The 24749-nt window shown below is 36.1% G+C and overlaps 1 protein-coding gene across 2 annotated transcripts in view; it reads left to right on the forward strand.

Annotated features, from left to right (window-relative positions):
- UBE2E3 (ubiquitin conjugating enzyme E2 E3) overlaps positions 1–24749 on the forward strand; it is an 88642-nt gene that overhangs the window by 1152 nt on the left and 62741 nt on the right. The window contains exons 1-3 of one of the 2 annotated variants that reach the window (XM_046659897.1): positions 118–213; positions 840–1058; positions 2882–2932. In XM_046659897.1, the coding sequence (XP_046515853.1) occupies positions 865–1058; positions 2882–2932 (245 nt within the window). In that variant the 5' untranslated portion in view covers positions 118–213; positions 840–864. Of the gene's footprint in view, positions 1–117; positions 214–839; positions 1059–2881; positions 2933–24749 lie in introns of those variants that run through there. The other variant, XM_046659896.1, reaches the window with a different exon arrangement.

A 24749-nucleotide genomic window follows, 5' to 3' on the forward strand; every position in this document is an offset into this window, starting at 1 on the left:
GCGGCCCTCCCCACAAAGGGCCGCGGAGCTGCGTGGCCGCCGCCGCCGGCCGCGGCTCGCCTCCGCGGCGCGGAAATTTGTTGCACTTCTTGGGGCTTTGTTTGTTTGTTTGTTTTCCCTCGGCTTGGCTTTTTCGTGCTTCTGGACAAAATGTCGGTCCGTGATGTAAAAATTGCGCGAGGACCCCTGATGGCATTGGGAGCTTTGCAGAAGGTGCAGTTTGGATTGGGCTTTTCCCAGGGTGGCAGCTCGGGCTTGGCCGGATGGATCTTCGCTGCTGGCCGTGGAAACGGCTGGAGCAGCTTGTTAGTTGATTTTTAAATTGCTAAGTGTTGTATTTAAAGGCTTACATGCACAGAGGAGGAATCGCCGCCTTAAATAAGCATATGGGCGATTAACAGGGTATGTTTTCCTCTCGGAAAGGGAATTTGGTAGCTTTGACCAATGGTAGTGTGTAAATATTTAGACGTTATTAGTGACTTTTTAACATTTTTCAGCGAGATCTGTTATTTACAGCGTGTCATATGTTATTAATGCTCGTTGCCTAAGTTCCCTGGCAAATCTGTTTCATGCCTTCTGAGAAAGTAGACAATTGATAGATTGTCCAAGGGATGGAAAAAAATGTCAGTGGGTTTTCTAACTTGAGTTCGGTAAATCCCTGGACGCTGGCGTTGTGGGACACATCACCTCCCCTGTAACCTTGCTGTACAATGAAATACGTGTGAACACTTCTGAAACATTTTCATTACAATAAGATTTTACGTGAATATTAAGAGAACGCTGTGGGTTTATTTCTTAGGCTTAACATTTCCCTTCTTTCCACTTTTTCTCTCTCAAAGTTTTTCAAGAAATAACTTCACCAAGATGTCCAGTGATAGGCAGAGGTCCGATGATGAGAGCCCCAGCACCAGCAGTGGTAGTTCAGATGCGGACCAGCGAGACCCAGCCGCTCCAGAGCCTGAGGAACAAGAAGAAAGAAAACCTTCTGCCACCCAGCAGAAGAAAAACACCAAACTCTCTAGCAAAACCACTGCTAAGTTATCCACTAGTGCTAAAAGGTAATGTGTAAAACGAGGAGTAAGCACGTTGTCAGGTTGTCTTCCAAATGATTGGGCAATTTTGTTGGTTTTACATCATTAGCGGTGGTTCAAAAATGTTTGCTTCATGATCAGTTTTATTGGTACTCGAATGAACTGTTGTTCTTTGGGTGGTATATAAGCTGCCTTCCTAGGGAATTATACTTTTAAGCAAACTTATTCTGTACTTTGGTAACTTTGGTAAGAGTGTCCTTGAGTAGAGGCTGGACTATAAATTCTGACAGATGGTTTAAAGAGTTGGCAAGGAAAACCTGATGAACCCAAATTAGCTGGTGCATTGAGGGTGTTTCCTTTTTATGAGTCATTCTCTTCTTCATTGAAATTGACACTTCTAGAGATCAGCAGCACCTCTCTTCGTGTAATTTAATGATCAGAAATGATCATGTTCTCTAGAAAATTTGTAAATTCGAGGCCTTGGCTATATTTGAAGGAGGTTTCAAAATTGGGCTCCAAATTGGCTTTCAGTTTTACAAATGTGACTTTAAGCCATGCATCCTAGGTATTACTTTTTGTAGTTAAATTATGGTTACTCCTCTGTGTACGTGTGAGGGCAAATAAAACTGAAAAGTAGGCATTTACAATTTTAGGTGGTACTTGCCCATTGAAAACTTTTCTTGTCCTTGTGCCTCTTCACTCTCAAACATGTGGATATGCCTGACACATCAATACTCAGCAGCAGGAGAAACATTTTGTTGGCTATAAGTGAAAGATCATTTGTTTCCTGTTGATTTATATCATCTGTGATGGTAAATAAAAGATTCAATCAATGGGACTCTGTCAGTGGTAGTAATAGTGGAATATCCGTGAATTCTAGTAATCATACATTAACTGTATCTACAGCATTAGCCAATATTGACATTTTGTTGATTTTTATTGCTCACAACCAGAGGAAAAAGAAAATATAAAAAGTGATGAAATGTTGGCATTCTGTAGTGATTGAGAAATACTCCTATTTTTCTATAGATTTCCACCGCTAATGTATCAATAACCAAGTATTAATGACTTGAGAATATTTTATTAAATAACAGCCGTCTTTGAAGTAATTTAAAATCCTCTCAATTTGTTGTAAGCTTGTCGAGGAACATATTAGACACATCTTCAGTTTTGAAAGCATTTTAAATTTGAATAAAATCAGAGAACTGCTTTTTTTCCTCTTAATTCAAGGCTATATAATATATCTTATTATCTCCTTTCCACCCAAGTTTATTAAATTTAAGTGCTGTACTTAAGATCAGGGAAAACAGATATGGTTAAATAAGAATGCCAGAGTTCTTTGGAAGTTTTTCACTGGTAGAGATATTTGTAAAATTTTAAACTTGTTTTGGACAGATAAAGTGTTGTCAGAAGTATCAATGCGCTCTTGCAGTAGCTTGTTAATTCTTACCTCTGGAAAAGTGACTTGAAGTCATGGTCAAATACTCTAGTGCTTTCCCTCCTCCCTTCTTGTCTCATTTGCATATAAGCTTGAAAAGAGAATTTCTTTGGTAAAAAGTGTTTTCAAATAGATTGTATATCCTTTACTGAGTGCTGGTGGAGGACTATTTCTCAAATCAAGTGTAAATGTCTTACTTATTTACAGTAGCAAGTGAGAAAAAAAGCTGCAAAGTTTCTGTTAAGGGATTTGGGTTATGCCTCTGAGAACAAAGAGGAAGCAGCCATGTTAGCATTACTGAAGGCACAGGCAGCCTTGCATTTAACTGCATGGTGGTAGAGGGCAGTGTAATTCCCCGGTTGTTCTGTAGACTATCTCAAATCCTTTTTGTCTGTTCTCATTTCACTAACAGAATTCAGAAGGAGCTAGCTGAAATAACCCTGGATCCTCCTCCTAACTGCAGGTAAGGAACAAATTTCGTTGTTTTAATTTCAAATTGTGGAAAATTATCAAGAGATTGATGTATCATCTTTGGATATGTGTGTTGCAGAAGAGGCGACATTTGCTGCTTTTTAGCTTTGCACGTGGATTAAAAATTGTCTAAGATGAATTAAATAAATTTGGGAGAAAAAATACTTTTTAGCATTTATCATACATTTTGGACTTATGAGTGTTCTGATTTTGTGTTTCTTAGGTCGTATGAATGGTGCTGATTTTTTTCTGTTGTAATATTTCCATAGGTGTGTTTATTCAGAAGTACATTGCAGAAACTTCTAAAATTTTGCTAAGCTTTAAAGTTACTGCTTGTGTGCAATCTGAACTGACCTTCCAAATTTAGAAATTGCTGAATGTGGTGTTACAAAATGTAAATGCAGTAAACAGGAGTATGGTTGTTTGCTTGATTTATTCAGTCACTTGCCTTAAGGACAGATTTTATGTGCTAAGCTAATGGTTTTAGTTGTTTTCTGGAGAATGCATTGTTGGAATTATTTACATTTTAATCAGATGTCCTAATTACTTGGAAAAATTCTTAGTAATTTTATTACTCAAAATATATATGTGAAAAGCAGTAGATGAATTGGAATTTGTTGGAAGAATTCATTTCAGTGACACTCATGTAGAATAATTTAAGATTGTTGGTTGGTATAAAATGTGTTATAAGTAACCGGTTGATAATTTATTCCCTGAAATATTTTTTTTCAATTCATCTGACTTAGTGCTCTGTTTTTCAAGTGACTTTTGGCTTCTAGAATTCATCAAACTTAGCAAAAGTCTTATAGATAATTTGGGTAGAGATGTGTGCTCAAGAAAGAGAAAGGCTGCTAGAAATAAGTCAGTGTTAGGTTTGATATGAAATTGTTTTCTTGTTTTAGCTTGTATTTTTGGTACAAGTTGTGTTCACTTGTGATGAACAGACCTATCTCTGAATTCTACTTGAGCTATAATAGGGTATAATCCAATTGCTTCTTATTGTGTGTGTTAACCAGATCCTCAGATAAGGTGATCTCATCCTGATTTATCCAGTGAATTAACAGTTTTGCTCATAATTGTAATCAGCCATTTCAGTTCAAAAAGGAAACATGAATGTAAACTAGTTTTAATCAGATAGTGGTATGTCATATCTCACAGTATTACTTAAGAGCTGCACTGTCCAGTAATGTAATAACGTAGCCACCAGCCACTTGTGGCTATTGGCCATTTCAGTTGTAGTACAAGATGAGATGTGCTGTAATTGTAAAATACATGTCAGATTTTGAACACTTAGTACAAAGAAAAGTATGTAACATATCTTATTGATTTTTTTAAAAAAATACGTGGAAATGATAATATTTTGGATATGTTGGGTTACATAAAATATGTTTTAAGATTAATTTTATTTTTTTACCATTTTAATTGTGGTTATTAGAAAATTTAAGATTACATATGTGACTTGTGTTGTATTTCAATTGAACAGCACTGCTTTGGAGAATAAAGTATTTCCTTCCAGGCTTCTAATCTGTGTCAAATCTGTAGCCATTTAGGGAGGTGAAGTTAAATTTGTTCTCTGAAAGAATTGCTTAACTTGCAGAGTGTATTCTGATATTTCCCATTATAAAAGATGTGAAGATCTATCAGTTCAAAACTCTTATTAAGTTTTAAAATTGCATGTAAGGTCAAACATTTTTAAAGGTTTCTGTTGATTTTCTGCAAATGGCGCAAACTAGTATATGCGCATAAATCTAGAGCCCAGTGGACCTGTGTTGAATGCCCTTAGAGCCATAGCTCAGTGCTGCTGCTGCTGAACGAGGATGCTCTACAGGTTTAGCCCAGAAATGGTTCCACAAGGTCACTGAGGAGTATTTTAGAGGAAGTAAAATCTCTCTAGAAGATAGAAAGTTTCAGTTGTTTTAATTTTTCTCTTTATATACCAGATTTCATTTCAGTCCGTGAAATAGTATTTCATATTTAGTGATTAGACTAGTGGAATAGTGAACCTTTGGGCTCGCTTGTGGACAATAGCATTAGATAATACATCATCTGCGCTTTCCTTTGTCACAACTTGTGATGACTGTCAGCTGTTGCGAATGACGTCTTTCGGTTCTCTAGTTCTTTCAGTGCGTGAGTTTCTTTGTGACTGTGTGTGTGATTAAGGAAAAACTGTAAATAGGAGTTCTTAGTAGAGGACTAAAAGAGATTGTTCCTTACTAGCTTGAGGACAATCGTCTTCTACTTGCCTTTCATGTAAAATATCCAGATACTTTTGTGTGTTTTGTTGTACGTGTCTTCAGATTCTTTTGAGCGGGAGCAGATCCAGTCCTTGTTCTTGAGCAGGAATTTGGAGTATTGAGTGCTTACTGGAGGCATTTTAGGTTTTTGACAGCTAAGTCCGAATTTGTATTGTATCTTTACCTTCATGTCAGATATGTGACAGATTGTAGTGTTCTTGTAATTCACAGTCACAATGGCCAGAATTTTAGCTTTATGGTGATTATACAGTTTAAACTTAATAATTTATGATATAATTCAAAATGGGGTTCTATATTAATAAATTCTAGAATATTTGAATTCATATTGCCTGAAATCTCAGAAACCTAATTCTTTTGACTTTCATGTGTGGCTAATCAGAATTCCATTATAGGTTTGAGTATGATTTTTATGAGCTTGTCAAAGTGTGTGACATTTAGTTCTTCCTCAGGGAAGAAATGTAAAGTATATCTGTGTACATTCAGGAAAAAACTGAATGAAATACAAGAAAACTCAGTAAAACCAAAATAACTGACACTAGATTGATTTCTCATTTAAATCCTTTCCTGTGTTTAATTAATAAAATTTTCTTTAGTTATTATTTATCTATGTCTAACATGTGTGCACCCAGGGTGGTCTTACGATAGATCTAATTGTTCAGTTAAGTATATGGCTTTAAACATATTTGAATATATTTTGATAGTATTGATATTTCTCTTCCTGAAAGTATAAAAGTTTGATGAAATGTTATTTCCCATGTTTTCATGGCATTTCAGTTTTTAAGTATTGGAATGCCTTAGGCCAAAGCATCCTAAACATGGGAATATAATATTTAGTGGCCTCAGTTTATACTCGTTGCATAATTGTATTCTAGATTAGGGTATAAATAGTTGATACACCAATGAGAATGAAGGGAAATTGTGTTTAGGGCATTTCCTTATCTGTTTTTAGAGAGAATTAGTGAGTGATGTCCTATTAAGGTGTTTATGTTCCATCTGTTTCCCAAAGGGTGTCCTTGTCCTCTCACAGTTACCACTTGTACAGGTGGCAAAAGTTTAGAAAGGTGGTGGATTTTTAACTCCACCTCTAATTCTTTCCACGTATGAGAAAGTACAAATAAACAGTCTGAAAATATTCTTTGATATGTTCAGATTGAATCTAGGTTAAAGTAGATATTCAGGGTCATACGTAAATAGTTTTTTGATGTGAGAAAGGCCTTATTGGAGGGAGGTGTTACACTATCAAGTTTTAGTATTGCAAAACCTGAAAGTGGGTGCTGTAGTGCTTGCAAATTTTAACTTTCTTCTTTAAAAAAAAAAATCAATAAAAGAAGCAATTAAGTTCTCAACCAGAAATTGGCAACCCCTGATTTACTTATAAGCCTAATTGTCTAACTGTGGTTGAATTCTGCCTCCTTTTGAGGGTTGCCACCATTTTCTAGAGTAGACTAGAACTTTGCTGCTGAAAAGGTGAACTTCAGACCATCAGCATCTCCATCGTAGGTGAGATTATTAGAAATGCAGAATCTGGACTCCCTCACTGCACAAGTATTGAGTCAGAATCTGAATTCCAGGAAGATTCCCAGGTGAGTTGTATGTATGTTAAGGTTTGACAAGCATGGGTACTGGAGCTGGACAGACTGTCTGGATTCAAATCCCTGCTCTGGCACTTCTTAGCTAAGTTACCTTAGACAAGTTATGGAATATTTCTGTCTTTCAGTTTCCTTAGCTGTAAAAGGGAGCTTAAAGTGATACCCCCCCTTCATAGGTTTGTTGCAAGAATTAGATGGGTTAGTATGTTTTAGTTTTGTACCAGTGTAAATTGGGTTAGTAAAGTGACCACAGCATGATTAAGGTAGGAGAGGCAGTTTAGCAGCATGCCCTCACTCTTGCTGGCATTTTCTCCAGTGTAATCCTGCTATAGGAATAATTTCGTTTTAATCGATTTAGCACCTATTTATTGAGAACAGATCAAGCAGTTGTTTTGTTGATGTTAGTAAAAGCATTTCCTTGGAACTTGAGTTAAAAAGGAAAATAAACCTAAGAACATTGGGCAAAGATGAACAAATAGTATATCCTCTTTAAAGGAATATGCATAAGGTTAATGATACTTAATTCAGTAGAGAATGGTCTGACTGTCCAGTAAATTATAAGGAAAAATTTTTAAATGGGAGACGGTTATGTTTCCCCTTTTAAATATCCCATTATAAGAATTTGCAATTTTGCTGAGAAAGAGGTTATATCAATATTTTTAAAATTTAGAATCTGAATTGATACAGTTTACCACTTACCCAAACATAATATTGTTTCCTTGTCTGTGATCTAAGGGGAGATTTTGGAAGCTTTTTCTAATTGATATTTGAAGGCAGGTCATGATCAAAATAACACGTGATGTCTACATAGCTTTGTTGGGTGCTTATACAGTACTTGATTTTAAATACTCCCACACATATAGATTGCTTTTTCTTACTTATACAGCTGATGTTACTGTTTCTATTGAAGAGTGTGTGCTATGTGAAGGTACCCTTTTTTATAAAACAAAATTGTGTCTCATTAATCGTCTAGTCCTTTTATTTTCAACTCTTCAAAAAAACTCCCAGAATTTCTTTTTTATAAAAACTGAATCTTAATCAGAAGCTTGGTTTGTAAAATAGATAAATACAGAGCTACTCTGATTGAAGCTGTTTTTCATCCCATCCTGTTGTGGTCATCTACCAATGAATAGTTCTCATTGTTTTTTATTAATGTATTAAATTTTGGCATCAGCATTAGTACTAAAAATCGTGAGGATTTTTCTTGAGACTTAGACATTACTGATAATTTTAAATGATGTTTTACTTTTCAGTAAGTTATTAGTTGCTTCAACACAGCTGTAATACAATTCAGTGTATAAATGCTGTATACTATTAATTATTTACTTGCTTGTCTACCTTCTATAAGAGTTAGTGTTCCTTTGAAAGGGAAATTGTCTTATACATTTTTGTATCCCTTGCTTCACACAGTGCTTTGCCTGTGAAGATTTGTTAAATTAATAAATAAATTGAAATCTGTCAAATTGACAGGAATAGAAATTCCAGGCAGAACAGTGACTTTGGATTGGGGAAAATTTATTAAATATCCCATATATTCTTTAATTTTTTCATAATTGTAATTTTTAATATGATTATTCAAAGGCATTTAACTACCGGTTTTATTATAAAAGGAAGTTTATTTCCTTCCTATATGCCAGTGTAGCAGAAGGACTCAGTAGTGTTGTGACTGAAAACTTTTTCCAAAAGAATGATGTGATTGAAAACAGTATTCTCCCCCCCCCCCAAAGAGGTTACATTTTTATTAGGGATCTATTAAATTCAGTGTGGATAATCTAATTAAAAAGTGAGTGAAAAGTGTGTACATTTAAAAAAGTTATACTGGTTACTTTGCCGTTACATGCAAGACTCCCAGATTGTTTTGTTACTTTCTGTGGGTAACCAGTTGGTACCTTATTTCCTCCTTGAATGAGTTGCTGTAACAACAGCTGGATATGTTTAGTTGTAAGAAAATCAACAAATCATTCTTGCTTAGAGTGCAAGGGCATTCAGAATGAGAATGGAGAACTTGATCTGCCATTCTTGTCTTCTTACAAAATTGTGATTAAAATATGTAATAAAACCACTTGTAGATCTAGAGAAATAGAAAATGATTTTTTCTCTTCCCATAGTAGTTTTGATGAGGAAGCATATTTGCATTTTATTAGAATCCAGAAGAAGGAACATCTTTAAACTTAGAATCTTTCTTTTGCTTCTAGATCACTGGTTCTCAACTGGGGTTAATTTTTGCCTCCCAACTTGAGCCTGCCACCTCCACCCCCCGCCCCCACCCACAGGTCTAGGGGGCCGTTGGCAATGCGTGGAGACCTCTTTGCTTTTCACAACTGGATGGGGAGGGGGCTGCTGCTGACATTTAGTAAGTAGGTGGAGGTCAGGGATGCTGCAAAATACCCTACAAAGCCTAGGACAACCCTCCCACAGCAAAGAATTATCTGGACGAAAATGTCAGTGGTGCTGAGGTTGAGAAATCCTGCTGCAGATATTTGTTCCGATACCCTGCCTCTTCAGTGTTTGCACAGTTTGCTGATTACCATTTTCCTGTCTTGTTAGTGATGCCTGCTTGATACATTCTCCTAGGCCTTCCTCAGAGCTGGTGTCCCCACCTCCCTCTACTCTTGCGCTATAATTTATATTTACCTTACATTATCTGATACGTGTGTGACTTTTTATGTGAACCCACAGGAATGGCTACCTTGAATACCTGCTAAATTGTGGTCTGTTGAGGCTAGAAATGCTTACAGCAGTATTTTTATCTCTTTTATGTCTTCTAGTTAATTACACCCCCGCATGATCTAGCCTTAGGCAGGTTGTGTCTGTGTTCTTGGAATATTGAAGTACCATCAGGAGAAATACCATTGGAGAGTCATCAGCATTCCATTTTACATTGATTGAAAGCGATGCTCTTCATTTGGTTTTTATTTTCATCATTAAGACAATACAGAGATTATTTACATCCATTATTGTTACAAGTCCACAATCCTTTATTTGAAACTCTTGGGGCCAGATGAGTTTCAGAGTGCAGAAATTTTCAGATTTTAGAAAGGGAATATGATGTTTTTGTTGTATTCTGTGTAACACCCCCAGTGGGATCTGGGCCACTTCATATCTTCATAGTCAAACACGTTCAGATTTCTACACCAAAAATGTATGAATATTCATATTAAGTGGGATAAATAGAGACTACAAATAGTTTCAGGTTAGTTCATGTTTAGTGTTGCTGCCAGATTATTTTGCTGTAAACTTATTAAAAAAAACTTTTTATTTTCAGAGCTTTTTGGCATTCCATAAATGTGGATAAACAATTGTGGCCCAATACTACTTCCGTTACAGTGACTAATGACTACAGCTGTTTTACTCGTGGTAAAAGGGTGTTTTAAAGTCTTGCTCTGCTTTCCTTTCTTTTACCTGTTTCCTAATAGCTGTTTTCAGTTTCTCAGTTGTTATTTTTGGATCTTTGCTTTTTTTGTTGTATAACTTGTATGCTGAACTAGAAAAAAATTTAGACTCTTGATTTTAGATTTCTTTTCCCTTGTGGTGAAACTATAATATTAGTTTCTTTCTAAGTTTTGTGTATATTGGATTACTTTTCCATTTTGCTATCAAATATTATCTTTTAATCATTCTCTTCATTCTAGATATACAAAATTACACAGAAAGGAAGATATCCTTTAATACTTAAACACAGGACTTGCCATTTTTATGTTTGTGCTTTTTGTCTTGCAGCATTTGAGTGCAATTAGGCTATAAAAGGATACATTAAATTGTGCTAAGCTGTGTTGCGTTGTCACACAAACCTGGAAGACTTATAAACTATGAACATATAGAGGTTTATTTCTCTCACGCACATGAAGTTCACTGTAGGTCCAGGGTCTCTCCTGGGCTTCCATGCGTTGACTCCGATTTGTGCTGCTTGCATCTTGTAGCTCTGCCATTTGGAACATGTGTCCAGGCAAGAGAGCTGGAGGGTCATATGCCAGCTTTTAAGTGCTTTGGTCTGGAAGTAAGATATGATTTAATCACGTGGCCTCAACTAACTGCAAGGTGGCTGGAAGATGTGAGGGAGCATATGGGTATTCAGTGAGAAATCAGTTTCTCTGCCACAAACTATCTATACTTCCATGAGTAGGTGACTTTCACTTCAAAAGACAAAAGAGGAAATGCTTGAGCACCCAGCCTGACACTGTACTGGATTCCATAATATAGTACCTGTTAATACACAATCTTATTTAACTCCTAAAACAACCCTATGAAGTAAGTATCATTCTTGTTAAGATTTCAAAACTGAATCTGAGAGTTGTTGAGAAAATTGCCGAATGTCACCTACGTAGTACATATACATAACAGATCCGGACATAAGGACATAAAGCTAGGCTTACTTTTGATATGAAAGTAAACAGTTTTGCATTTGTACAGTCTGCATGAAAAATCTGGCAAAAGCATTCAGAGTTGATCGGGATCTGTAGGTGCATGCTTAATATGTGTATATCCTCTTCGTTTGATTATAGTCTCCTGAAGAAGCCAAAATACTGTTCCTGGAGGGTTTTAGAACGGGCAAGTAATGTCCAGATGAAGAAGTTCTTTCTTTGGTTTGGGAGTGCTAGGCTCTTCAACTTTTTTTTTTTTTTTAACCATTTAAAAGTATTTTCTTTTCAGAGAGCATTCTCCAAGTTGCCAGCTTTCTTGCCCTCTTCTCTTTCCTTGTAAGGAAGAAGGTCAGGGATTGAATATGATCATAAGGGGAAAGGCAGATCTTTGTTCTGTGCCTTGTAGTTCTTTGTGTATGGCTTTCCTGTGGGCCAAGGAGTAACGTTAAATCTACCTCTGCTTTTTTCTCTGGGGTATTGTGAAGCAGTCCATGTTTATGAATTGCTTTGAAGTTGGAAAAAATCTCTCTGGAGATAAGAATTTCTCGCTTTATGGAGAAAAGCCCCAATTACGTAAGATTTTAGGAGAATTTTAATGCTTATTTCTCGGCAACATGTGCTCTTATTATTTTTTAATACTGGTACCAGATCTGGCTTTTTACATAAATTTGGCTTTCTATTGGATCCCTCTTAAATTTACTTTTTTAAGTATAGTTTCATAGTTTATGTAAGCACTTTTTCCTAAACATGTGAATTTATACAAAAATTATTCCCAGATCCTAGCTTTTTTCTTATGAGTCTCTTTGGAAGAGGAGGTGGTCCACTTAGCAAAACAGACCTAATGCTCCTAGGAGGACCTGCTAGGCTTATAAAGTTCATTTGAAAGTGATGAAACTAAGGAGTTTTATGAATCCAATCTGTGCCGAACATCCTGTCTAAATGCAGTATTAAAGTTAACTTCTGAAGCTTTGAGGTTTTTCTCTCTGTCGACATTTCGTTGGTTTCATGAGGGTGTAGATAAACAGCATAAGCTTGTTCTTAGCATCTGTTTGGGATGTGATGCTCAGTAGGAGCTGATTAACCTTAAGAGTAGTAGCAATAGGGTCAAACTCCTAGGGTCACTAAATTTTTAAAATCCCAGTCCACTCTGTTTGGTCCTTGGTATATATATAATCATTGTTTTAACATGGTGGTTTGCAGCAAACAGAACTTTGAAAGGAATTGGAATATTGCTGTGTTCATTTGTTGTCCAAGGTTTAGTCTTCCTCTATGGAGGGGTTTGGACTAGTTATGCCGTTCCAAAGTTTTTTTCCTACTTCACTGTCCCAGAGCAAATATACGTTGTCATTCTGTTTAACTCCCAGCTTGTCTGGGGAAACATAAAGACGTCTCTAGTCTGAAATTGCTTTTGGGAGTATAGCTCCACATGTTTTGGTCTGAATGAAAGGCCTAGGGAAACATGAATTTTGTTACCTTTTTATTTTATTTTCCTTTACTTATAAATCATCACGATGATCCTCCCTTTACATCCATGCGTCTCACTTTTTATAAACACCATTCATTCCCTTTCTAAGGGTGGTTATTTGTAGTTTGTTTTGCCATTTACAGTCTTATAAGTTCTTTACAAATGGATCATTTTTTCACATTAAATCTTACTAGGTCAAGAATACATTTATTCAGGATCCCCAAGAGAATCGATCTCAGAAGATTGTGGCTACATATTTTTTATGGCTTCCTATTGCTTCTTCTGTAGTCTTCTCAATTTAAAGAGTAGCAACAACGAAATATAGAGGGCACCATAAGTCCTGGGCTTTATGATTTTATTTTTGTTTCATACTTGTTTCTAAGGGTATTGGTAATATTTGTTAGATTTGTGATATATATGCTTGTTGTAAATTTATCTGCTATCACAATGAGGAAAAATCTGGCATTTGAAAAGTTGGAACACAGATTTAGATGCATGTGATCTATGTGAATTCAGTGGCAGTTTTAACTAACATACCTTTACATTTTCTTTATTTACAACAATGTCTGTTTAAAATTTTAAAAGACATTTCTGTTATATCATCCCAGATGCTTAATATCCCCATATCCATTAGAGGACTATGCCACATATTCATTTTGGCTTTTTTTTTTTTTTTTTTTTTGGTGAGGAAGATTAGCCCTGTATGCTAACATTTTGTTCTTTTTTAAACCCTAAAATAAACATGTTGCAAATGATCACTTTTCCCTCTTGCTGAAGTTTCTTCATTTTTTTAAATTAACTTTTTATTATGGAGAATTTGAAACATATATGAACGTAAACCAAGAATGGTGAATCCTCGTGTAGCCTTCACCCAATTTCAATAATTAGCAACCCATTGACCAATCTGGTTTCATCTATAACCCTGTCTCTTTCGCCCTCCCATATCATTTCATCTCCCCTGTTTAAAGAACAGATTTCAGTATGCATTTTCAAAAGATAAGGGACTCCTTTTAACTTACCCACAATGCCATTAACTCGTTTAAGAATTTTATTGACGTTCTTTAATCAGTCATTGTTCCAGTTTACAAATGTCGCATAGCTGTCCTAGACAACCACCTTACCTCCCTGCATCTTATTTGAATCACTATCCAAATAAAGTAGACACACTGTGTTTGATTGATAGGTTTATTATATCTCTTCTAATCTGTAAATTCCCTCTCTTTTTTTTTCATTGTTGAAATTTATTTCATGAAGAAATGGGACTGAGTTTCTCAGAGTCTGGATTTTACTTCTTTCCTGTGGTGTGGTTTAATATCTTTCTTTGTGTTCAGTGTTTCCTGTAAATTTGGGAGTTAGGTCAAGGGGCTTGATCAAATTCAGGTTTGATTTTCTTTCTTTCTTTTGTCTTCTTTTTTTTTTTTATTTATAAAACAGCTTCATAGGTGGTAGTGTGCTTTTCTGTCAGGAGACCCATAAGATCCGATTGTCGATTGTCTTTTTGTGATGCTGGCAGCCATTGGAATACATCTCTAAAGAGAAACTTACCCACATCTTCTATTTGGTTACCCTATCGGGTAAGTTACATGGTGAAGGCAGAATAAGTGCTTAATTCTTTCCTTTGTTTACCAGTTTTATTTTTTCTTCTTTTTCAAAGTAATGAGTTGATTTCCTAGTATCCTTTTCAGAATCATTGTGAACTCTTACTTGTTGTGTTTCAGTCCATTACAATACTTAAGTATATTGCCATTATAATCCTTATAGACCTTCTTAATTTTAAGTAAACTTCAACTTAATTGCTTTGCCTTTGGAAACTCTGGATATAAAAATTGCATGGACATATTTCGTGGTAAAATAATGCAAATGCATGCATTCAACTTAACCATTGCCCTAGGTGTTATTTTGAAAACTGAATTCTTAGTGAAGCTATTGTTTTAAACATATGACATTCTCCTTTCCACCCTTTCATCATTTCTTTCTCAAGGGATAGTTAATGTCTTAGCCATAGAATAACTGAAATATCTTTATTAGAACTATAGGTCTGTTTTTAAGTTCTGAATTAAAGCAGATCAGTTGGAATGCAAAATCGTTTTTCAGAATCAAATTAATTTATCGCTAGAATTAAATTTAAAAAGGAACCTGATTGTTGTCTAAATATACAAGACAAGCAAGCAGCCTTCTTTGTCTCCTTGCAGTGTTTCTCGTCAGGGCCCCCCTCTGGCGTTTGGGCTGGGTGTGCTTTGCCTTGGAAGACACTGAGCATCCTTGGACTCTGCTGGCTAAATGCTGAAGGATCCCTCCCAGTGTTGTGGCCACCAGAAGCCGCCACCTCCTCCCATCTCCAAATGTCTTGGAATCAGGAAGGGTGTCACTTCAGTTACAAATTCCTGGTCTAGATTCCGCATTGTAATGATAACAAACCATAATGCTCTAATAAAAAGACTTTTCACATAGTGTTGCTTCAAGTAATGCATAATAATTAGTAATAGATTTCTTATGTAAAACCTACCATAACCAAGTGTGTGTGATTTTACTACCTATGATATTTTCTTCTGTGAAAAAAATAGATAATTTCTTCCTCTGGCATTTTACTTTTACACCTTCCCCAAACTGAAATCTCATACTAAATTTGAACTTTGTGGATGAGCTTATTAACATGTGCATATACCCACTCTCTTGCAAATATTTATCTTTGTATTTTCCTTTGATCTTTTTATTATTAGTGAATTTTATTTTATTTACAGGAAAACCTGTGTTCTTAACAGGATTTTTCTGCTATCCTGTTGTTTCAAACTGAACTTTTCCTTTTCTTTTCTTTCCATTCTCTAATTATTAACCTCTTCCTGTTTCTGAGAATGTTTTAAAGGCCCATTTAATTCTGTCATCTTTTCTCTCTTTATCCACTATCTGGCTTCCCATTCGTCTTTAGGTTACTGAATCATTTATACCCACTTCTCTGCTTTTCTGTCTTGTATTTTTAAAAATTTTTTTTTTAATCTGGCTTTTCCCCTTTTATTTTATTTCTAAAATGTCATTTGGTAATCTAGCTTTCAGTGTTTTCTTCACATGACTTACTCTTAATTTCTTTTTTGAGCGTACACTTTCTTATGTCTCTTTACTTTCAACCGCTTTTCTGACTTTCTCCTGAAATGTCTCTTCTTTCTTCTAGTCACTCTTCTTTAGTATTTAGTATTTCCTACCAAGTGTGATATCTATTCTTTTTTCACCCTTGTATCTTTTATTCCTTCTCACCTCCCCTGGCACTCATGCACCTTTGTGTCGCAGCTGCCTTTTGATTATGGAATTCTCTCAGAAATCTCCATGGTTGTCCACCACAATTTTCTGCATCTCCTAACTTACCTTTATTTTTGTCTTTTGTTATGTATAAAGGCCCTCTGCTCTAGCAACAGTGGTCTGTTTCCCACTCCCTGGGCATAACGTGGGTTTTCTAGGCTCTGCATCTTTGTGTACCTTCTCTCAGTGCCTAGAACGGCTTTCATCCTCCAAGCAGTAGTGATCCTCTAAGACCCATTTCAAATCCTACATCTTCTTGTGAAGCTTTTCCTGAACATCTCTTTTTTGAAAGACTTAAGTATTATTTATTCTCTACTGCTTACCACCTCTTCTCTTGCACCCTTTCTTCCCAAGTGGACTGGGCACCAGGACTAGGTGTGGATCTCTGTTTCTTTATATTTTCAGCTCTTAGTGTAATGCTCTTGAACTACATTTTAGAATAATTTTAACAAACTTATTAGTTGAAAGTAGTTTTGAAACTAGCCAAATTGACAGGGTGTGGAGCACCACAGGAACCCTGCTTGACCATACATGCTGGTTTATATCTGTCGTCTCAGTGAAATTATTAATAGCATTTTCTTTCACTTTCAGAAATGCCTCAGTTAGTATGATAAGTTGTAGGGTTACCTTACCCTGATGCTATATGTGGGCAGTGTTCTGGTTGAGCTTGATGAACCAAGAGATTCTTGTAATCACCAATTACTCAAAGCAGAGCTTCTGATTTGGTGGTACAGCGGTGGCCTGAGAATGTACATTTAAAGAACTGTGTCTTAGGATTCAGGTACTAGCGTCCGTCTAATGATTTTTTGAGAAATAGTCCTCTGAGGCTCAAGGTCTTAGATGGGATGGGGAGAGTAGGGAAGAGTCAGGGGAGATAATGAAATATGATTTATTCTCTATAAAGCTGGAGAAGAACAGTTAAAATCATATTTCTTACTTGATTTTAATGCCTGGCTATTTCTTAACTTATGCACCCCCTATACTTTGATTGCTTGTGTCATAATGCAAAAGTATTGGTAAAAGTGTATGTGGGAGGAGTCTGCTAAACATTAAGGCTGTGTTTGTGTGTGTGTGTTTGTATGTGCAGCCAATACCTTAATGAGGGTGTGAAATTTTAGTACAAACAGCCAAAAATGGAAGTAAATCAGAACTTAATAGCATGCAACTTTAGAGGAAGATGACGTGAGCTAAAAGCACCAGAGACGTCCCTAAATCTCACTAAGAGGTGTTTTTGTTTAAAAAACAAGAAATAAAAAGAGCTTCAACAGCAGTCTTTTCAGATAATCAACAGAGGATAATTCATTTGAAAACATGAATTAGATTATTTGTAAAATAACTTTGAAAAATTTATACTTTCATTAAATACTTTCCTCTACAGCTTTATGGATAAGATGTTTTAAACTTCTAAGTGAAAGAGATATTTCCCATGTTATCTTTTATTCTGAAGCATAGGGAAAGATGCAAAACTACTTTAAACATATTTGGGGCAAATATGATCTATATCCCGAAGGATGGTATCAGTACTACCAAAATGACAACTGTCGAATCTCTTCAATGAACAAGAGTATAAAAATTGTAAAAACAAGTAGAATTCAATTATTAGAAGAGAATAAAACCACTCAAGCAAAGGCAGTTCTTTACAAGACTGTGAAGAATGGCAGTTCCTGCTGCTCTGGCATGCTACAACAATAGGCTGAAGAAGAAAAATTATTGAGCATTTCAAGAACTACACAATATGAAGTAAAAGCATTGGGTCTATTTTATCCATTCATCAGTTACAGACATTTGGGTTGTTTTCACCTTTTGGCTATCACGAGGAGTGCTGCTGTGAACATTTGTGTACAAGCATTTGTTTGAATACCTGCTTTCACTTCTTTGGCAGTATATTCCTAGCCGTGGAATTTCTGTGTCACATGGTAATACTCTGTTTAACTTTTTGAGAAACTGCCAAACTGCTTTTCACAAGGGCTGTACCATTTTACTTTCCAAACACCAGTGTATGAGGGTTCCAGTTTCTTCCCATCCTCATCCTTGCCACACCACTTTACTTTTCTTTTTGGTTATAGCCTTCCTAGTGGGTGTGAAGTGACATCTCATTGTGGTTTGGATTTGCATTTCCCTAATCACTCGCGATGTTTAGCATTATTTGGTATATTTTAACTGACTCCCAATTTAAACATTGAAGTAGAAGAGGATTCTTTCTTAAAGTAATGAAATATACTTCCTTTTAACAAAAAGCCAGTATTTTATTGAAAATACTTATGAAAAGTTCTCTTAAATTTGGGTGTGGGGAAGCCAAGGGTGCCCCCATTATAGTTATGTGATAATTGTGACTAGAATATAAAGTTTGAAAAAGAAAAGGTACAAATATTGGAAAGGTAGAGACAGATTGAAACCCTCCCCCTGCCCCCAAAAAACACCAAAAATTTCCTTTTTTATGTATCTACGAAATCCAGCTGACTCAGAAAAGGCTTTGGAGTTAGACAAATGCAAGTTCAAGTCCCAACTCCACAAAGTAACTGAGAGATTTTGAGCAAGTTGTTTAACTCCTTTCAGAAATGCAGATAATAATCCTATTTCTTCTGTTTTTTAGTGTATTAGATATTACATACTTGGTATTTGTTACACATAATGGTAAATAGTAGTTGTTAAATGGAAAAACAAACAGGTACGTTTCTGAAAGAGCATTTTGAAAAATGAGGTATTAGAACCAATTATGATACAAAGAATTATTTATTATTATTTTTTTGCTGAGGGGGAATTGGCCTGAGGTAACATCTGTGCCAGTCTTTCTCTCTTTTGTATGTGATCCACCACCACAGCATGGCCACTAACAAGTGGTGTAGGTCCACACCAGGGAACCGAAACCAGGCTGCCAAAGCGGAGCCTGCCGAACTTAACCACTAGGCCATGGGGCCAGCCCTACAAAGATTTTTTTAAGAAAATACTTCTGGTCCACAAATAGTGGTGATAAGTATGTATAACAGAATATTATACAGTATGGAAATTGAGTTATTTCTCTGGTAAGACCTAAGACTTCTGCATTTGACATCCATCTTTTGCATTTTTCATTATCAGCATTTAGCCCAGTTTCTAGCACATGGAAGATACATATATATTTTTTTACAGTTTTGTTGAATAGAGTTTCAGATTGAGACTTGATATATTAAACAAACACCTTTAAAAAAATTATGTTAAAGTAACTTTCCAAAACATGGAGTTAAGATTACTGACTAAGTGAAATTGGGGTAAATGAATAATGATTTTAAAACATTGTTAATCACAGTTTTTACGATGTAACCTCCAGATAGATGAAAATCTTAAATATATTGTAAAAAGTCAAACTGTTAGAAAACTTTGGAAAATGGACATATGTATGCTGGTTGATCCAGAACATCCACTTTGTACAACTCCAGGGTGTGTCATCCACACTGTCCTCTGTGTTCAACACAGCACAGCACATAGGCCAGTGTAAGTGGCACCCCCTGGAGTTGGGCAGTGTGGTGGCCATAATTAGACCCTGAAGATTAACTTTAATTTTGAATCCATAAGCAAAATCATAATGGAGATGATTGAAATTCCAACGTGTAAAGTAAGAACTCCTGTGCTATGAAAAGGAATGAACCTTTAAACACACAGAAAAAATGTTTGCATCCACATTGCAAAGAACATATGTTATTTATAAAGAGTTAGCTCATATCAATAATAAAAATTTCAAGATTGCATGGAAGATATGAATTTACACAAGCTCTTAAAGAGGCAAAAAGTAGAAACGACGTTGGAAGGTTGCACTTCTTTGACTCCTTCAAAAACCTATTGAAAGCTGTGAACAAGCTCTTCAGAAAAATACATATGCATAACATTTCAGGAAGTTTACGGACCCACAAAATTCCTTCCAAGCTCTAGAGTTTTATAAATCAATTATTATACTTAATGTAAATGAATGTGAAGAAACAAGGTAAAATATGTCACTTACTCAGGAACAGTAGGTGGGAGAGAAACAACTGTATAGCCTCCAGAAAGTTGAGAGCTTACATGTTCAAAGTAGAATTTAAAGAGCTTCTTAAATAGCTGGGGAAAGGAAAAATAAAATTCTGTTTTGCCTTGAGTCCCGGAAGTCCCCTGTGCCATTATGAATAAGTAGGGGAGCAAGAAGTGATGTCATAACAAAAGAGGTGATTTGGAGAAGAGGTGAGTTGATAGAGCGTCAGATATATAGATTTGCTCAAGCACAATGGAAGGAGTAGGCAGGAAAGTAGATGAAAACGTAGAGATTAGGCCTGAAGTGGCCTAATGAGACCTCTCCAAACGGAAGGTAAGGATCCTGACATGGAGGGGCCGTAGGAAATCTCTGCAGGGTATGGAAAAGAGGAGTTGAAATTTAGAGGTTACAGATTAGCCTGTAACTTGAGTTGCGGTGGTTAAAGAGACTTGGGTAAATAAGTGACACATAGATAGTTCTGGGAAAATGATCTGGATGCATTTCACCTTTCAAACCTATTAATGTACTGTTTTCAAATATGGATGAGGAGATTTTACAATTTTATTTTTTTAATCTTCTAGTACGATAATCCTATTCTCACTATTAAATATTTGGTGACTAAAAATAGTTAATGTTTGTCCATGTGTTTCGATAATGGAAGTTTACAAGGAAGTTGTACTTTTCTAGCTGTTGCACATGGAGATTCAAGGGCTTGAATATCACTAGTAACAGGCAGTGCAGTATCATCGAAGCCCAGTGGGCTTTAGCTGGAAGTACTGTGTCCTTCCACACCTAGCTGGCAGCTGAGGTTCTGGGAGTTAGGTTGATACTTGACTGGCTGACTAACCACCTCTTGGACTGGATTTGTTTTAATGAAAAGGTGTATGAGTTGTTGGCTGCGTGAAAGAAGCACTAATACATTATGTAACAATATAACATTGTCTTCTCATCTATTTTCAAGTATAATTTATACATTGATATATTTATTTTGTATTAGTCACTGCAGTTAGCAAAGCATGAAGCAGCATGAAAACGTTAGAAAAGCATGAGGTTACATGAAAATGTGTGGAGGGGTGACAGGAAATGTAGATTGTGTAAACTGATAGATACTCTCTCTTTTTTTGTTTTTAAAGACAAATTTAAGAATGATTACAAATGAAGAAGATCGTCTAAATTCGTAGATTTATGTGCCGTGATTTAGAACAGTGCTGGCAAATAAAAATATAATGTAAGCCACATGTGTAATTTTCAGTTTTCTAGTAGCCACATTAGAAGTTAAAAAGAAATATGTGAAATTATTTTAATATATTTATATTAACTCACATATCCAAAATTACTTCAACGTATAAACAATACAAAATTATTAATGAGCTATTTTATTTTTTTAGTATAATATCTTTGAAGTCTGATGTATATTTTGCACATAGAACTAATTTCAGTTCACACTAGCCACTTTGAAGGGTTTAATAACCACAGGTAGCTAGTGGCTACTGTATTGGACAGCCTGGATTTAGAATGTTTGCCCTGTGTCCTTCCACCTATCATGGATTAACTTGTCTTTTACTCCCTCTTACCTCTTTTTATTGTGCATAGATTTGAAGAACTGGGGCACACCCCAGTTTGTAAAAGGAAGATTAACAACCCTTCTTGGCTAGAGGTAATTAGATGTGAAAGGTCTGAAAGAAAGCTCACCACCCAGTACAGAAATGCAGGCTGTTTCCCAAGGATTTTGTTTTGAAACGCATCTCTCTCTGCCTATGATTCTTCATCATTGGTGTCTTCTGGTGTCATAGGCAAGCTTTTTGTTTAAGAGGGAGTCTCTACTCTTTTTAAGAGTGAAGAGTATCTCTCGAGCATCACTTTTGTGACACAAAGTATATGCAACTTAAGATTCCTAGATGGAAGAGTTTATTTTTGGTAAGGAGCTTATATTGGCCTTGTGTATTTTCATTGGTTTTCTAAGCTGAAATGTCACTTGTTATGAGTTAAATTTTTTATAATAGCACCTTTTAAGCAAATGTAAGTTATTGTATTTGTTAACTGTTTTATCTTGTAATAATAATCCTGCCATTAGCAATACTCATGTTTCAGACAACCTCTGTGAGAAAATCTGGTATTCTTACTCTGGACATGTATAAAAGTACTTTTTCAATAACTTTAATTCAGATTATTTACGTCTTACTTTCTAAGAACTTACTTCCAGGAGAGATAATGTTGTCTCAAGATGTAAAGTTGACTTAATCTTCTTACAGTTGGACTCTATTTGATGTAAATTTTAAATAAGATTTGGCTAGTTCCCTATTTTTTGGAGTTGTGATTTTTGTTTTTTTGAGGAAGATTAGCCCTGAGCTAACATCTGCTGACAATCCTCCTCTTTTTTGCTGAGGAAGACTGGCCCTGAGCTAACATCTATGCCCATCTTCCTCTACTTTATACGTGGGACGCCTGCCACAGCATGGCTTTTGCCAGGCGGTGCCATGTCCTCACCCAGGATCTGAACCAGTGAACCCTGGGCTGCCGAGAAGCAGAGTGTGTGCACTTAACCGCTGTGCCACCAGGCTGGCCCCGGAGTTGTGATTTTTATTCACTACCCTAATGCCATAAGTCACCTTACTGTTTTTGAACACTAAATTTGAATATTAAAAAACTTTATAAACTGAAATTTGTTTGCACATAGTACACCATAGAAGCAGACTATATTTTCCAAGACTTCTAGTCTTGTACATTTTTATTGCCATTTTCTTTTTTCTTACGTGTTGATTTATGACATGTCACTTAATTGCAGCTATGCGTGCCCATTTGAAACAACAGCTATTACTTATTGACTATGCTAGGTACGTTGCTAGGTAATTTACATATATTATCTTATTTCTCAATTCTCTCAGGGAGATATTATCATCTTTTTAGAAATGAGAAGAATCAATCTGAGAGATTATGTAACTAGTCTAAAGATATGCCAATTGATGATGGAAGCAAGAGTCAAACTCAAGTCTGTCTTATCCCCAAGGTCATGCTGTTCATCACACTGCCGGAGATGTTCTGATGGCATCAGGTGTGAATGTGTGTGTGTGATTGTGTATGTGGAGTCAGGGTGAAGAGATAAGGATAATCAGTTTAGCACAGTTCTCTGTGACAGGGAATATCTATAAATTTATGTTTGTGCTGTACACACATGCTTAGGGTTTATTTCTTTTTAAAGAGGCCAAGACATTATAGTCTGCTTTACTGTGAAAAAAAATAGTACATATTATACAGTAAGTGATACCCAAGGCCACTGTTGCTTCTTGGCCTTTTGCCAAATGTAGTTTTGAAGGCTAGTGTTTGTATGTTAAATCTTAGGGTAGACTATATCTTAGCTTAGAAAAGAAAATGTTTTGGAAGAATTTTAAATAAAACCCAAGAGTTTGGGGCTGGTCCCATGGCTGAGTGGTTAAGTTTGCGCACTCCACTTGGCCAGCCCAGGGTTTCACTGGTTTGGGTCCTGGGTGCAGACCTAGCACTGCTCATCAAACCATACTGAGGCAGCATCCCACGTAGCAGAACTAGAAGGACCTGCAGCTAGAATATACAAGTGTGTACTGGGGGGCTTGGGGAGAAGAAGAAGAAGAAGAAGAAGAAGAAAAAAATACTGGCAGCAGATGTTAGCTCAGGGCCAATCTTTAAAAAAAAAACAACCCAAGAGTTTATATTTGCATATATTTTGCATATTGGCAGCCTGTAAGCCAAACTTAGCAATGTGTGTTTGTGTGTGAGTTATTTTTAAAAATTGACTTTGAATGCCTGTACCAGGAGTCATTTGGTTGCAATGATAGAAAATGCAAACCAAACTGGCTTAAGAAAACCATGAATTTGTTGGCATAACAGTATAGCACAACTGAGGAAATTGTTTCCTGTAACTGAAGAGTTCAGGGTAGAGTTGGCCTTAGGCGTGCCCTCAGTGTCTGACCGACTGCTCTCCATCTGCTAGCTCTGCTTCCTCTTAGTTGACTTCTTTTTTAGATAGGCTTTCTCGTTGCAGTCGTAAGATAACTGCCAGTACCTCCCAGCTGCATTCTTCAGGTTCAGATGCCATGTGAAATAGTGTGAAAGTCAGGCCCTAGTATTTTCATCAGAAGTCTAATCCCATCTTATTAACCCTAAGTGGGTTCATCATTGAATCAGTCACACTGGGGATAAATGTGGAATCAGTGGAATGGGGATAAAATGTTATGTACATATGATGGTTCATGCCTAGGCAATTGCTCCATCCCTGAGATTGGGGTGGCATTAACTCCACTGGAGGCGTGTAGGTTATGAGAAAGGCTGCAAATGTGGAATGGGCTATCACAAGTCTAGTGAGTGGAGCTGAGTAGCAAAATCAGTGGGCCTCTCTTTTGGGTGGCAGGCATTCTCTATTTCACCATAGTTCCCACGCTTCCCAGTTCTCTGGTTTACTTAACTAATTTACATTTCCTGCTTTTTACTTTAGAACATTTGGGTGTGAGTTCCCTGGTTTATAGCTTCTTGTTATCAGAACTATTGAAGAATTTATTGTAGTTTTATAAATGTGTGTTTTTCTCTACTCCATTAAACAGATCTATTTTTATGGCTTTAATCTTATGGCTATCTGTGTCCTAAATAATTTTATGAATATGAAATTACATTTGTTTGAGTTGTAGAACAACAAAGATGTTTACAAAGGGTTGGGTTATTAGTTTTTTTGAATGACTTTACCTAAACAAGTTTACTTGGTTAAACCTTAGCTAGATGTCTTGAACTGCTTCTGGCAGTTCTTTTTTCTTTGTAAGGCAGATTGGCCCTTAGTTAACATCCATTGCCAGTCTTCCTCTTTTTTTTGCTTGAGGAAGATTGTCGCTGAGCTAACGT

The sequence above is a fragment of the Equus quagga genome, chromosome 4, assembly GCF_021613505.1.
Source record: "Equus quagga isolate Etosha38 chromosome 4, UCLA_HA_Equagga_1.0, whole genome shotgun sequence".
In the NCBI taxonomy this organism is placed as follows: Eukaryota; Metazoa; Chordata; class Mammalia; order Perissodactyla; family Equidae; genus Equus; species Equus quagga.